Consider the following 15,034-nt stretch of genomic DNA (forward strand, 5'->3'; position numbering starts at 1 on the left):
ATCTCTACAGGAGACACGTATGTGCAGCTGCTGAGGTAGGGACACACTCTCAAACTACATGCAGGGTGTAAATCTCTGTAAATATGAGGATTAAACTTACAAAGCTTGTCAGGGTGTACTTCAAAATGTCTTTGTAGGTGACAAAATCTGTAAGACAGTGCAGGTGTGAATCCCAGGCGCTGCTTGCCATTTAATTGCTGCTCTGTCCTGCTCATACCTTCAAACTTTCTTCTGATAAATTTGGCTAAAATGGCAGGAGAAATGTCCATTCCCTGCAGGAATTTGTATCACTGCCTGTGTAACGCTGGATGGAAGGATGTTGGAGGTCGTATTTTATTCAGTAAGTGGAGGTTGTGAGCAGGCGGGAGGGGAAGCTGGAGACGCTGTGCTGCTGCCTGTCAGGGTACACAGCAGTTAAAGACAGGGCTGGGTAATGACAGGGCTGGGATGGTGTACAGCAGTAAGGGGTGTCCATCCATAAATACAGTAGGAAGTTTTCGGCAGTGGTCTGACAGGAAAGTCTACACGGAGTCAGATTTCAGAGCTGGAGCAGTGAATTGCAGTGAGTCACACAGAGAGCCTGAGTGCTGCCTTTGTTCCACTTGTGTCTGAACGTTGGAGGCGAAACAGCAGGCTCCAGTTTTTATTAACTTCTTATTTTCATAAGCATAAAACTCATGTGCACTGCACTTTCTTCTCACTTAAGTTCTTTCCACTGACTTTCAGAAAATGCTCTCATGGTAAGAACTCTTGCTTCTAAATTTTACGTTTTCTTTTTTTCCCCCCATGTGTTTCTGTGTTACACTCTTTGGTCTCATTCTTCCCCCACCCCCCTTTTTTTTGGCACACCTGCTCCAGGCATGCCTGGTGGACCTGGGACTTGTCGCTACTGCTCTTTGGCTTGTCAATCCGTGCCGGTGCAGCAGCTCAGATTATAGAAGGTAAGGCTTCTCCAAATCAGGTTTATCATTTGAGAGTAAGTGTGGATTTTAAGATTTGCTTTCCTAATATGGAAAGAGACTCTACCATTTCAGATCTTCATTTTATCTGCTGCTTACTGCTTTATCATTTCATATAGGAAAGCTGCTGTGAGTTCGGAGCTTAAATTCCCATTCATTCTGGATGAGGGTAAATAAATACATTGGTTCTCCGGCTCTAAGGCAGCCTATCATGACAGCTTTCACAACATATCTTCAGAGTGTAATCATTAACAGAAAGTACTGTAAGGAATTCAGAATACTGCATGTTTTTACAATTAGGATAGATAGATGTGTCACTGTGGGCACATCAGGAATGTGCCAGGCATGGTGTGAGTGCAGACATAGATGTGATGCTCCTTCCAGTGCATAGAAATTTCTCCCGGTAAAAGTCTGAACAAATTGAGATTTTCTAATCTCTTGAGTTAAATGTTTCATTTTACCAGTCCAGTCTTCATGGACTTTCAGTGAAAAGTCTTTTTGTAATTTCAGATCATACGTTCTTGTAACACAGCCAAATTCCTCAGCATCTCTGGAAGGCACAGCCTTACATTTAACTAGTGAGAGAGAACACTGATTTAAAAGTTTACATGTAATTTTGAGAAAAAACTTTCACATATTACTTTGCCATTAGGAATGGTGATATTTACACCAAAAAGCTTTTTGAACTCTCTTGCAAAACTTGTTGGCATTTGTTATGTAAATGACTTCTAGATAACTGTGTGATAGGAGCATTAGAAAGTATTGATGGGAAGTAGATACCACACATGAAGACTTTAATGTTACTCAATGGTTTTTCCCTTTCAATTGACACTGTCATAGATCACTGACACTTTGGTATCTAAAAGACAAAGCCCCAGGTAATTATTTCAGTAGGAGAAAAAGTCACAGATTGGTTAGCACTAAAAATTGCTATAGGTAAAGATGAGAAATATGTAATGATGTACATGTAATTAATTAAGGAAACAAACAGAAACCAGCTCTTAAGAACTTTATATTTAAATGGTGACTGTTATATTGTTTATCCACTGGAGGCAGATCTGTTGCATCAGGTAAAAATGTTCTTCTTGAGCTGATGAATTACAGTGCATGAGAGAGGTCTGGACAGGAGAGAACCAAATTTTGGCACACATAAGTAAATAATCAGAGGATCATTAGAGCAGCAAGTAAAGGGACAAAACCTGCAAATATTTATTTGACACACAACTTCTTTTTGGTGGATCTATGCTTTCCATTACCTGAAGATTTTTTTTTTTTTTTTAAATCTCCTACCTGTGAAAGTCAGATCAGATGTCAGAAGTAGGAAAGATAATCACTATTGTTTCTGCACAGTTTCTTCCAGTGCAGAATTTTACTGCTGCTGGAAGGACTCCTAACCTTACCCTGAATGAAGATCAAGTGAGGTTATGGAAGTGTCCTAAGATCACTGGAGACTTAGACACTGCTCTGGGAATATGTTTCATCATGATTGTCTTGGCCTTATATTCCCTACTCATTTGTCTGTTAATACAGAAGTTTCTGTTCCCAAATGTTTACTAAATATTTTCACATCTGATTTTAAAGTGCTTGATATCATGGAGATCTCATGCTTTTCATTACACAGCACCTTTTCCTAATGTTTGATTTAAATTATTTCATCTTCTGAAATCAGGTGTTGAATGCTAGAGACAGGAACAATCTCATGCTTTTCATTACACAGCACCTTTTCCTAATGTTTGATTTAAATTATTTCATCTTCTGAAATCAGGTGTTGAATGCTAGAGACAGGAACAATATTCCTTTCCTTCTGGTGCTGCAAATACATGACTAATAGAAATCCTACCTGTAACTGAAGAGAAGAATTTCATACTTTAAATCTTTCAGTCTAGCTTCTGGAGAAATAACATCATTTTCCTTTCTCACAGTTCCTTTCAGCAGTAAAGTGCACAGAAATAAACTGTGTATTTAAGATGAAAATGCTTGGAGACACAGAGCGATGAATTGGCTCTCTGGTATTCAGCCTTTTGCTGCTAAATGTATGCTTTCTCCAGTGTCCTTTTGATCACTGTCTCCTTCTAGGTTACTGCTTTCCAGGATTCTCCAGCCCTGTGAATAATGCTGTACTGCTTTTCTGAGCCTCACTCTACTCCATCTACCCATAGCACAGATGGGTATCTCTAAATTCATTTGAATGAACGAGAAACTGTGAATGAGTAAGTGCAGTTTAGAGCAACAGCACAGGTGCCTTCTGTTGTACCATTGTGCTGGCTACATGCAAAAAGGAAAAAATACCTTCAGATGTTCTTCAGTTGGTTAAATAATGGCAAGACAATTATTCAGCGATTGAACTACTCACTGAGGGATGGGGAAGGGGTAACTTATTTTTTACAAACCTGAAAACAATGTAGTGACCCTCAGATTTTAGAAATATTTGCCATCTTTGCCTTCACCATCTTTGTCCTCTTGTCTTCCCCAGGGGAGCACTGCATTGTGGACTAGGGTTGAGGGTGCTGAACAAAGCAAAAGCCTCAGCAGATGTCCAGCAGAGGGCTTAAGCTCTTTTATGACTTTGTGAGTGATACTAGAAAGACTAGAAAATTTTAATTTTTAAAAAAGATTTCCTATCAGGAATAATGTTTTGACCAAGTCTTGTTTCTCTTGAGGAAATTGTGTACTTATGATTATTTCCTACATAGAAAAAGGAGGGAGGGGGGAAAGAATGATGGGAAGTTGTCATTCAGATGACAGCCTCTGAAATTGTTTGAGAACTTCTGGGCTCTATTTTAACTTTTTAGTAAACTTATGAGATGTTGGGTCTTTTAGTAGAAGTGTTGCTTTCATTTCCAAGTCCTGGAATTTCTGGCTACTGCTTTCATGGTAAAATAAAATAGCAAATAAAAAAAAGAAAGTATCTAAAAACTTACATTTGAAGTAATGAACTACTAGTTGTAAACCAAATATTTAAAATTTTGAAATATTTAGTTCAAAACTTTAAAATTCAGTTGCACAGTCTGCAAATTGATGTGATTTGATTATTATTTCAACAGAACTTCAAAGAAATAATGTCACCTTGCTTCAGGGTGAAACTGAACAGGAGTTCTGACATCTCAACAGTTTCTCTGAGTTAGAATGATGAATTTTACTATCTCTGCTGAAAGTTTTCAGTCCATTTCATTGCAGCTAGCACTGCACATGTGCAAATAGGTAAAGAATAAAATGCTTTCTTCCTCTTCATCCATATGTTGTGTTATTTGAACCATGGGGACCTTTTGCAGTTTTTCTCTTGTGTTCACAAAAATTTTGCAAATACAGTGCCCTATTCTTCTTGGGTCTGTGCAGGAGGACTGCAGATATGTTCGTATCTTAATTAATTACTTAATCACTTCTCTTCTGTTAAATTGACAATTAAGCATGTATCTATCTGTTCATAAAAGTGTGGTCTGTCTTATTCATCTGGTACTGCCTTGCAGTGCATCTACTTGGCCCTTAATGATGCCTGATAATGTATCTTGATTTACACTAATTACCCTGGCTGCTTTTAACATGTTCTGCTTCTTCAACAACAAAATAAGTTAGTGAACTGAAGGTACTCAGAGCAAAGCCTTAAACTTGCTGGCACCCAAACTGTGGACAGACATAAAATTAGAAAATCTCAATGCTAGCCTTGCTGAAGTTTGAGTGATAGACTCCTACCTATGACTTGCTCTAGCTTCTTGCGGAAGTGACATTTATTTTTCTAGGCTATCTAGATATTTATAAGTGTTTTTCAGTTCTTTACAGTCAAATCAGTGCCTGCATTTTAAAAAAATGTTTTTAAAATGTTTAAATGTGTGTGGCTCTGCAGTTTATGTTATGTTTATGAGCACTAAAAGAAGCTTTACAAATTTCTCATTGACATCTGGGTTTTATTATTAGCCAAGCTGAACAGCTCTTTCTTGGCCTAAGTAACATGCTTAGCTATAGTTTACATAAAGTAAATATTTGTCTCTTTCATTGGCCCTCTGTACACAGAAAGGCTGTCATTAGGCTGTTGACATAAACTTTGCACTCCTGACCTGCTGAGTTTAATGGAGGAATTGTGAATTATTGACTTTCATTGGCTGATGATCAGCTGGTGTGATTCTTACAAGCAGAGAACCGGAACTTCTCTTCACAGCAAACTGACATTATGAGTGTAAACAAACTTGTCTATGCATCCAAAATCTTGTTTCTGCCAAATAATTACTGTACGTGCTCTGAGTGTCAAATGTGGGCAATCACATGTGTCATGGGGATGGCTCAGTCCATTCTTTCCAAAGACAGGACACAATTACAGTGATAATAAAGCACAGTCCTCCTTAAAGAGAACTCAGATGGCACTGCAATCCTCTTGTACCAGAATGAGCATTTGGACATCATCAAACTGCAATTAAGTCTAAATTGAATGAGCCACTGTGATTCTTCAGGCACGTCCTCAAGCTGTTACCAGCTGTTGTGCATGTTTTCAATGTGGAGCTGAGCCTGATTTCATAGTTGATAAAAAGCCTTTTCATGCAAAACACAGTAATTTACAATAGAAAATCACTTTGTTTCAGATGGGGTCATCTCTTTCAGTAGCTGAAGAGACTAATAATACCAGTAGAACAAACCTGATTTAGAAAATTTGTTCCATTCTGTCACTTTTCTAAATGGATTCTTTTTCTATGCAATGCCCTCTACATGTTAATTCTCTTGGACTATAAACCACATGCTTCCTAAGCAACTCTACCAGGCAACAGAAGACATTTTTTAGCCTTTTTTTTTGAGGCCTCAGAAGAGGAAACCAGCTGGGGTGGATATAGTGTTATAATGACAGTCTTAATTTCCTCTCTGAAGGCGTCCTTGGGCACACTAGAAGTCTGGAGTAAGCAGTTGTTTCCATGATCTTGAATTGAACTCAAAATCATATTTGTGTTTGCATTTGCCACTTGCGTTTAGATTTGAAGGATCATTTCAATAAATGAGCATCAGGAGGAAAGATTTGACTGTATTACTTATGTTTGGTATATTCAAAGGGTTCCAAAGAACATATTTCTTACTCCAAAGAACATGTTAATTATGAGATCAAATGCTTGTTTTGGAGGATGTCTGCCCCTTTGGTTGTGGTTTCTTCCCCTTGCCTTTGCTGTGTTAGCTATGGATCAGGTTTTTCTTGTAGTGGTGTCTCACATTTAACCAAATTCATGCAGTACCTTTGCCAATTTATGCAAGAGTGCCTTGTCTAGAAAGACAGTAAATTTTACAGTTCAGTGAATTCTGATTGCTTTATTTAGGCTGTCATTAATGGTAACTATTTAAGAGAGTATGTCTATTTATCATCATTAATTTTAAGTCCTCAAACAATCTTTTGCCATTTGGCCAACGCACACGATTACAGCAGGTTCATAAAACAACAAAATCAAACAGCAATTTAGACTGTGGTTAATTCTCTTCATGAAACCTTCCCATCTCTAGCAGCTCCTGCTCCCAAACCTAAAAATTCACAAATGTTGCAGAGAGTCAAATACAGGTAGAATTCTCCCAAAGAATGAGTAAAATTAACAAACCTCAGTTTTAATGTATTTGCATATGAGCAGCATGAAATGACAGATGTATTATTCAGGATACTGGTCAGAAAACCTTGGAAAAAGCAACTGAAGAATGTATCCTGAAAAAAAATTGGAGTGTTTTAAATAATTTGTAGCTGCCTTACAGCCCAGTATGAGGAGAACTGGAGACTGTACCAATTTTTCCTGAAGGGTTCTGAGAAGAACCAGGATTTTCTGCAGCCACTCAAATGTGTTTCATTCCAAACATTCAATTGCTGGAAGCCTAAATCTGGTAATGGTGATTCAGCAATGAGATTTGAATATGAACTGCCCCATCAGTCATGGTCTTTCGCTTCACCTTTAGTACAGAAGACAAAATATTAACAAGTAAGTAGCCAGTTCATTCCATATTTGAGAACCTCTTGGATCTTATCACATTGGGTCTACCTCCTCTGCTGCTTCTGAATCCACTTGTTGCTGTGAAGAGTTACTGCAGTAACTTAGAACTGCTCAGGTAGCATTAACTTCCAGTCCTATTTGTGACATATCTTCCTCTGAACTGTGAAATGAGAGTTCCAGACAAAGTCATGATGTCTGGCTCTGCTGTTTTGGAAAGCTGAATATAGCTTTTGGCTTTCTCTGTACTTTTTTGGTGGTTGGTGACCAAGATGGCATTATAACATCTATCATTACTCATTGCATTTTATAATCACTGCCCTTCTTACAAGTGACAAACATAACCTAATTCAAGGAGAACAGAACCCACCTAGAAATAATTTTAAATTCTGTGCTGCCTGCTAAAGAGTAAGTTGACGACTCTTGAGAGAAAAGAATAGTGCTCTAAGACATGCTTCAAAATTTCCTATAAGCAGGGGATATTTTGAATAGCCTGTAACTGGAGTTTGCTGAAAAACAGTTTCAGAACATAAACCTGTGTGACATCCAAGCTCTGATTCATCTCTGGTGATATTTAATGTAAGTACACCCAAACAGCAAAATGAAACATATGAAGTTGCAAACAGGGTCAGGTAGCATGGGAAAATTATAGAGACACTGTCTGAGAGCATGGGGATGAGCTCAGGAAAGTCAAAACCCAGTTGGGATTAAATTTATCAAGGGAAGAGAAAAGCAACAACAAAGGCTTTTACAGGTATACCAGCAGAAAAAAAAAAAAAGTTTACAGCGCTTCATGAGACACATCCATGAGGGCTCATCAAACTGGCTGATACCACTGAGATAGAACTTTGAAATACAATCTTTGAAAGATTGTGTTGATCAGAAGATCCTGTGAATGGAAAGAAATCCAGTGTAACTCCTGTTTTCAAGAGCAAAGAGCAGGACCTGGGGATCTGCAGGCTGAGCAGCTGACCTCGGTTCCTGGGAAGGGGTGGGAGCACATAATTGTGGAGGACATTTTAGTAAGAACAAGGTGATTAGGAATAGTCAGCACAAAAGTGGGAAGGGGCAAATCTTGCCCAAAAATCTCATAGCCTTAAGTAATTAAATGACCAGCTCAGTGTGTGAGGAAAAGACAGCTGATATTTGTGGTCTTGAGTAAGACTTTCAGCACTGTCTCCTGTAACTTCCATGGAAATAAACTCTTGAAATAAGGACGAGATGAGCGAGCAGTTGACAACAGCCTGACCTACACGTGCTTGAAGGGGTGTAACCAGTGGTATGAAGTGCAATTACTGAGTGCCAGTGTCCTCTCCATCAGTGTACTACTCTGTGGTGCATTCTGAGTCCAACACTCCTTAACATCTTCATTCACAACATGGATGATGTGATAGACTGAACCCTGAGCATCTCAGGTAGAACCCAGTCCTGAAATCAAGAGCAATCCCTTCAAAAATGTTACAACTTGAGTACCGTGGCTCTTGGAGCCCGGGCTGGCTCTTGGAACTCCGGCTCAATGCCAGGAGTGGGGAACTGCCTCGGTGTGGGGATTTACCAGAGACAGAACCTTTAGAAACACTTGCTCTAAGATGCCAGACACAAGCCAAAGAACCAGACAGAGGAGAAAGGAGAAGGCTCTCCATCTTGAGGTTCCACAAGAAAGGACTCATTCCATGTAAAGCGATCAGAAACAAAAAGCCTTGGGCACGCCTGTGCAAGGGGCTGAGTTCAGATGCAAGTCAGGAGGTGGATACAAACAGCTAACCAATAGGGAATCCTCAGGGGTGGAATGAGGGAGTTATGTCAAGTGTCTGGGGCCAGTTGGGGTAGGAGGGCGGGGAGGATGGGTCACATGGGCCAATGGGGCTTCGGGTAGTAGGGGAATTCCAAAGGGATGTTGCAGGTTTAAGTGGCAGGGAAGGTTAGGGAACAAAAAGGGCTGGGTTGCCTTGACAGGCAGGGAAAGAGATGGAACAAGCGGCGGGGAATGGCATGAGGGACAGCTTTGAGGGAGGGTAAAACCGGGGGTAAACCAATAGAGGGAGAACATGGGAGTAAAGCAGAATGAACCACTTAAGAAGGAATCAATAAAATAAATTCGAACCACAACGCTTGAGCTGTTAGCCATCCCATGGGAAAAACCAGGCAACTAGAAAGAGTGGATCTGTTTGGGGCTGGAAAAGAACTGTATAGCTTTTCTAAATTTATTCTTTTCTCCTCTTTGACCATACCAAAGAAATGGGACCAGATGACAGTATGTATCAAGATCATATCTTGTATCTATGTATCTTTTTTCCCCACCATTATGCATATACGCTGTATCATTGTATGTTTGATGTCTTAATTTGATTGCTAACAGCTATCAAGCACAGGCTGCAGGTACAACATTTCTAGAAATATATGAATTTAGAGTTGTTGCTGCTTGTCCCTGTGTTTCTTTCTGTCCCACAGAAGATGTCTGTCTCAGCACTGTTATGTTGCATGAGAAAGTAAACCTTCAGGTGTAAAAAAGTTGTGAATAATTAAAACAAATGTGCTGGTAGCTTGAGTAATTATTAGGCATTAATGTGTACATAGTGGTCTACAAAGCAAACTATGGGGAAAATAATGCAAAAGCTAAGGCTTTTCTAGGAATCCTGTAATTTTTGGAATTCTTAACACCAAAATATCCGTTGATCAGGAATCCTTCTTGCCAGTGCTTTGGCTACCTCACAGAGGGAGGTGTGAGGGAGCAGTGTCTCCCCACAGTAAGGATTTTTACTTCTGCCATTCTGCTTTGATTAGCTATGGACCAACTTAATACACTGCGTCACTTGTGTGAATGTGATGCTTTTTTATTCTCAGAGGGCCAAGGTCTTAGCTTTTCTTAGTCTTCAACTTTCCAAAGGCTGTTCCAGTTCCATCTGTTTCAACACTCTGCCAAACCAGCACAGCTCTTGACTTGGTAAGGCGGAACCACTCATCTGTAATGAATGCTCCACAGTTGTGCTGCCACTTTGTGGTGCTTGTGGGTGTGGGTATACATTACTTGAACCCTCTCATGCTTTCCACAGCAAAAAACAAGCAAACATTTCATCCTGTTCAGGCTAGCTATAAATGTGGTTTAACCCACATGGTTTGATTTTTTTTAGTTTCTGTCTTTAGTTTCTTTTACATGCAATTACAGGAAAGGTATAAAACACAGACTAGTTTTGAAAGTTGTCTCAGCTGAAAAGATCTGGCTCTTGATCAAAATAACCTATTAGTTATTGTAGTGAAATAGTATTAATATAAAAATACTTACCTAAAAGAGTTTTACTTTTCAGTTCTATAATGTCATATTAGTGTATAGCTCCGTTTGTTTTTACCAAACAATACTTGACTGAACTCAAAGTACTGCTTAAGGTGTCCTTATATTATAATCAAGGCTTTGATTCTACATCTATTTTTGTTTGGTTTTTTTGTATGTTGGGTTTTCAGGGGGTTTGGGGGGTGTATGCTTTTTTTTTTCCTGATGCACTTAAAGTGAAAATTAAATATATCAAGAGATGCAGATTGGAGAAATTAGTACCACATGGCAATATCCTGGTCCAGAGATATGATGAGTTGGGGAGTGGGGGTGGTGTTTAGTGCAAGTGTAAACATTCATAAAATTTCAAGAATGCTTTCTCAGTGGAAAAATAAACAAACCACTGGTGACCTGAGTATTGTAGCTTCTTTTTATCATTCTCTTGCAGAATTCCAAAAGACAGGATGGAATTGTGCCAACTCTGTTACCGCTTTGCCCACATGAGCTTTGATTTGTTCAACAAAGAAGTTTTCATTAAAAAAAAAGGAAGTGAGGTTAAACTGCTGCTCCAACTAGGAGTTAACACAGACTCCCAAGTATTTATAGTATGAGTGTTAAATGAATGCTTGCTTACAAGCCCTCTGACACACTGAAGCTACTCATATTTTAAGTGTCCTATTTCAAGACATATTGTTTCCAGACACGTTGCAGAATTTCCATTAAGAGCAGTCAAAAGAAGCTGCTGTCTCATTTAGCTCCTATGCAGTCCACCAAACAATAGTAAATACATGATCTGGTACAAATGCCTGAAACAACTATGGGGAAAGCAAGACTATCTACATGAATACCTTGTCTTGTTCTCTGTTCTGTGTGTAATTACAGTACCGTAGCCATACACTGAAGTATTTTGGAAATATTAACTATCCCTGTTATCTGTGTGTGATATGTTTATCTGATATGAACAAAAGGTTTTCCTGTGTCTGAATACTTAGCTCTGCTGTGTTTTCTTCATGGATGAATTTCTAAACCTACATCAGTGTAACACAAGCAATGCAGACTGAAATCATGAAGGAAAATTCATGTGGAACAGTCTGTTAGAATGACACCATCATCAAAATGGTTGACAGGTGGTGTTAATTTCCTCACTGAGGAGGCTGTGACAACTGTGTGCCTCCAACTTTTTAGCCTTTCCATTTTTGATTCACAGTATGTAGAAGGAGCAAACTTTGCATTTTGAAATCAGAAGAGGCAGGGAGACACTCAGCACTTGTCTCCTCATCCTCTTGCATCTGCACAAGGATCAGAGAGGAACTTGGTCATAACACCTTTATCTGTCCTGAAGTGGAAGTGGATCAGTTTGACAGGCTTCAGATGGTTCTCCTCCTCTGTAATGGACATGAAACAAAGAGTTCTCAATGGCCAGTTTACTTAAAATACCTCTCATAAGGTGTAGGGAAAGCCTAAAGTTTGAGGGTCATATTCACATTATCTGTGGGTGTCCCAAACTGAGCCTGTCTTGATTAGAAGTTTAGAAACTTCAGGAATTATTCATCTGAAGATGAAGCTTTTTTGTTAAGCATCTAGAATAGCCTGCAGTGTACAGCACTTATTTCTGACAGGCTCTCTCTCACTTCATTGGTATATCACCATTTTGTCAGCTGCTCCTATTCAATATTCTATTATTGTTGACTTGTAGATCCTAGGTGCCTTTCTTAACAACTTCAGCTACCTTGTACCTCAAGAAGTTTCCACTCTTGGGCAAGGTGATGACATGGTCCTCATCATCTCTGTTTGAATGGTGGTAGAAACAACAGAGGCAGACTCTTTTTAGAGAATAAAACAGAGCAAAAGAATAAGTAGCAGCCAAAAGATGCAACAAAGGAAATTTTGATTGAGCAAATAGGGGAAAAAAATCTTCACCACGGCAGCAGTTAAGTCCTGGAAGAAGTTGGTGAGAGGGTTTGTGGAATCTCCATTCTTACAAGCGTTCTAAACTTGACTAGATAGAATTCTTGACAACATTATTCTTCAGGATAGCCCTGCATTAAGCAGCACATTGGATTAGATGACTTTTGCAAGGCTCTTGCAAACTAGTTTTACCTGTGATTTTTAAAAAGGGAACTTAAAATTGCGGTTTGCATAATTAATTTGTTTCTGAGCCTCATTCTCAGTGATGTGATCACAGAAAAGGGCAGTCAAAGGTGAAAAAAGCGAATATAGTTAATTCTAAAAGACCTGGATTGTGCTTGGCTGTCTTAATCCCTTGCTGTTTGTGAGCCTTGTTAGAATAATCAGAGACCTGATACGCTGTTATACCCAACAACCATATGGAATCAAATTACCCTTTTCCACTTTATATGCTTGTCTAAAGATAGGTCAAAGGATATACCCTTTTCATTTTCCATTTTTTGCTTTTTCCTTTTTCCCTTTTCCCCTTTTTTCCCTTTCCTTTTCCCCTTTCTCCATTTTTATTTCTCCATTTGCCTCTTTCTCCTCCCTTTTAATTTCCACTTCTGTTTCTCATTTTGTTTTGTTTTGAAATTCTGTAGAATGCCTTTGGGAAAATAATCTTGGAGCAGAACACAGGAATATGTTACTGTAACCTTATGATTTCTCATCTTTCCTCATGGTTCTGCTGATCATGAGGCTCTTTAAACAATGCTCTTTTCCTCCCTTTCCAAGAGAGTAGACATGAAAGATTTTTGAAATTTATGTGCCTTCTTGCTCTCTGACCTTTCAGGGACTCATGGTCAGGCAGACTACACTGACCACAAACTCTGTGGTCTGTCCTTCTCTGCAGCTGTTTGCGCTCAGTATCAGAAGGATCCCGTCACAGTGACTTTAGTCACAAGCTTCAGCTGTTTGGGACAGAGGCAGACTGTACCTCTGCATTAACTGAAGCAAACCTGTTATTGTCGTGACTGTGGTGGCATTTGCTCCTGAGTTATTGCCCTTCTACTAATGCACTAGATAAACTCTCAGTATAAAAAGTCTCTGATTTCAAGAAATACTTCTCAAACCAAAACAGACCTGAGCATGGGCACGTGTCTCAGGACAGAAAATGAAAAGCTGTCGTATTAACTATATGACTAGCCAGACCAATATAGTACATAGGACCAATTGAGTTTTTTTGATGTCCTGTTTACATATATTTTGATTTTTGCAATACAGAAGAGTATGGAGGAGAATTTCCCCTCTGTCTAACTCAAGAACCTAATTTGTTACCTGGAGTTAGTAATTTTAAACTATCCTATTCTATCTGATAGGCTTGCCTCAAATTTAAAAAAAATGTCAGACCTAGAAGACTGTCCTAAATGAGCCAGAGTCCTAAAATATCAGTGACTATGTGAGCTAAGCTGAGACTTATTGTTCTTATTCTGTGTTATTCCTGCTATATGCATGTCACAGAAAGTAGCATTCTAGTTTTGGGTAATCATTAAACATTATGAAGGGTTTCTACCTGCAATACAAATGGAAATTTTAAACTTGAAACTGACAATAGGTCCTTGCTTAAACTGGTGCTTTATTTAGCTCTTAAAAGCTAATCTCAGCCCTGTAGGGTCAAGGCTTGAATAAACAAAAGAAAGTATGCTGTAAGATCAAGAAAGCAAACACATATTTCTTCCCTTAGAGCCCAAAATTCATAAAATGCAGTAAAATCTCGCTCAGTTGTACTGTCATTGTCTATACTGCTTTCTCCTCATTTTAACTCAGAAACAAATACATCTGTTCTTCTTTAACTGGAAATCATTCTGCTGGAAGAGACTTGGGTCTGGATTAGTTGTGATATAAATCACTAATAAATTCTTATGTGTATTTCTCATTATATAAAGTTTTACAGCCATGCCACCTTACAAAGAATTAGTTGGCTGAATTTTATCCTTGAAGACTACTAATTACTGCAATTAAAAAACTCTTTGTGTCTTCTTATTAATCTGATTACACATTGCATGTTTCTCTAGATACAAGAAAGTTTTGACACTCTGTTACATGAATATATTTTTCATTCATAGTTTTTCTTCATTTTGAAGCTGTATCATGAATATATGTATGCTCTAAATATATACTTGGCAAGCTCTTACTGTAGTTTTCATTTTCTTGATAGCAGGTGTAGACTGTCAGAGAACACCAAAGGCAGGCTGCTCTGCAGTGGTCAGGGAGCTGGAAGCCAAACCTCTGAACAAATGATCTCACCAGCAAGGACACAGTTCCACAGAAAGAAAGCAAAATTATCAGAGTAGTTTGTTGATGGCACTCAAGTTCAGCCAAGAGTCTGTATCATTGCACAAGTCCACAGTGATGAGGAGGCCAGAAAGTCAAGCCAGGAATAAAAGTTTTTGGGTAAAGCCCTGGGTCTGAGTCAGCAGGACTCATGGCTGGCTGGACATGGACTAGCCAGCTGCAACATAACACAGGCATAGGCCAAAGGCAAGATCCTCAGTTTGAAGGCAACTGCCAAAAGAAGGAGTGAGGGAAAGCCCTGCTGTGGCTTCTTCAAACTGTTTTTACAGGGAATGTTAAATGCATGAAACCTACACTGTCACAGAGCAATGAAGTTTCTGTACCTGCTCTGGAGGTGAAACTTTGTTACTGACTTGTCTTCAGATTTTAACATTATAGTGGAGAGCACTGTCTTAGTTTCCTGTCCGGACACAGAATAAAAAAGGTCCTCCTAGCTTTTACTACAGCTGAAGTGATTACTTACTGGATGGTGTCTAAAATTGTCTCAGAGAGAACAGTACTTTCACCGCAGGATCTTCTGATCCAGACTTTCACTTCAGGATGTTGCCTTATTATTAATCTGTGCCTATCGTGTGCCTTTGTAGCAGAGAAGCAATGGTGCCAGCAGCAATTCTTGTCAGATGGAA

At 39.0% G+C, this 15,034-nt stretch overlaps 1 protein-coding gene across 4 annotated transcripts in view; it reads left to right on the top strand.

Moving 5' to 3' along the window:
- The first annotated feature begins 530 nt into the window (after positions 1-530).
- Positions 531-15,034, top strand: part of COL15A1 (collagen type XV alpha 1 chain) — a 122,016-nt gene continuing 107,512 nt past the window's right edge. For all 4 annotated transcript variants that reach the window (XM_064705109.1, XM_064705110.1, XM_064705113.1 and 1 more), the window contains exons 1-2: positions 531-740; positions 859-941. In XM_064705109.1, the coding sequence (XP_064561179.1) occupies positions 730-740; positions 859-941 (94 nt within the window). In that variant the 5' untranslated portion in view covers positions 531-729. The remainder of the gene's footprint in view (positions 741-858; positions 942-15,034) is intronic.

The sequence above is a fragment of the Zonotrichia leucophrys genome, chromosome 2, assembly GCF_028769735.1.
Source record: "Zonotrichia leucophrys gambelii isolate GWCS_2022_RI chromosome 2, RI_Zleu_2.0, whole genome shotgun sequence".
NCBI classification, from domain to species: Eukaryota; Metazoa; Chordata; class Aves; order Passeriformes; family Passerellidae; genus Zonotrichia; species Zonotrichia leucophrys.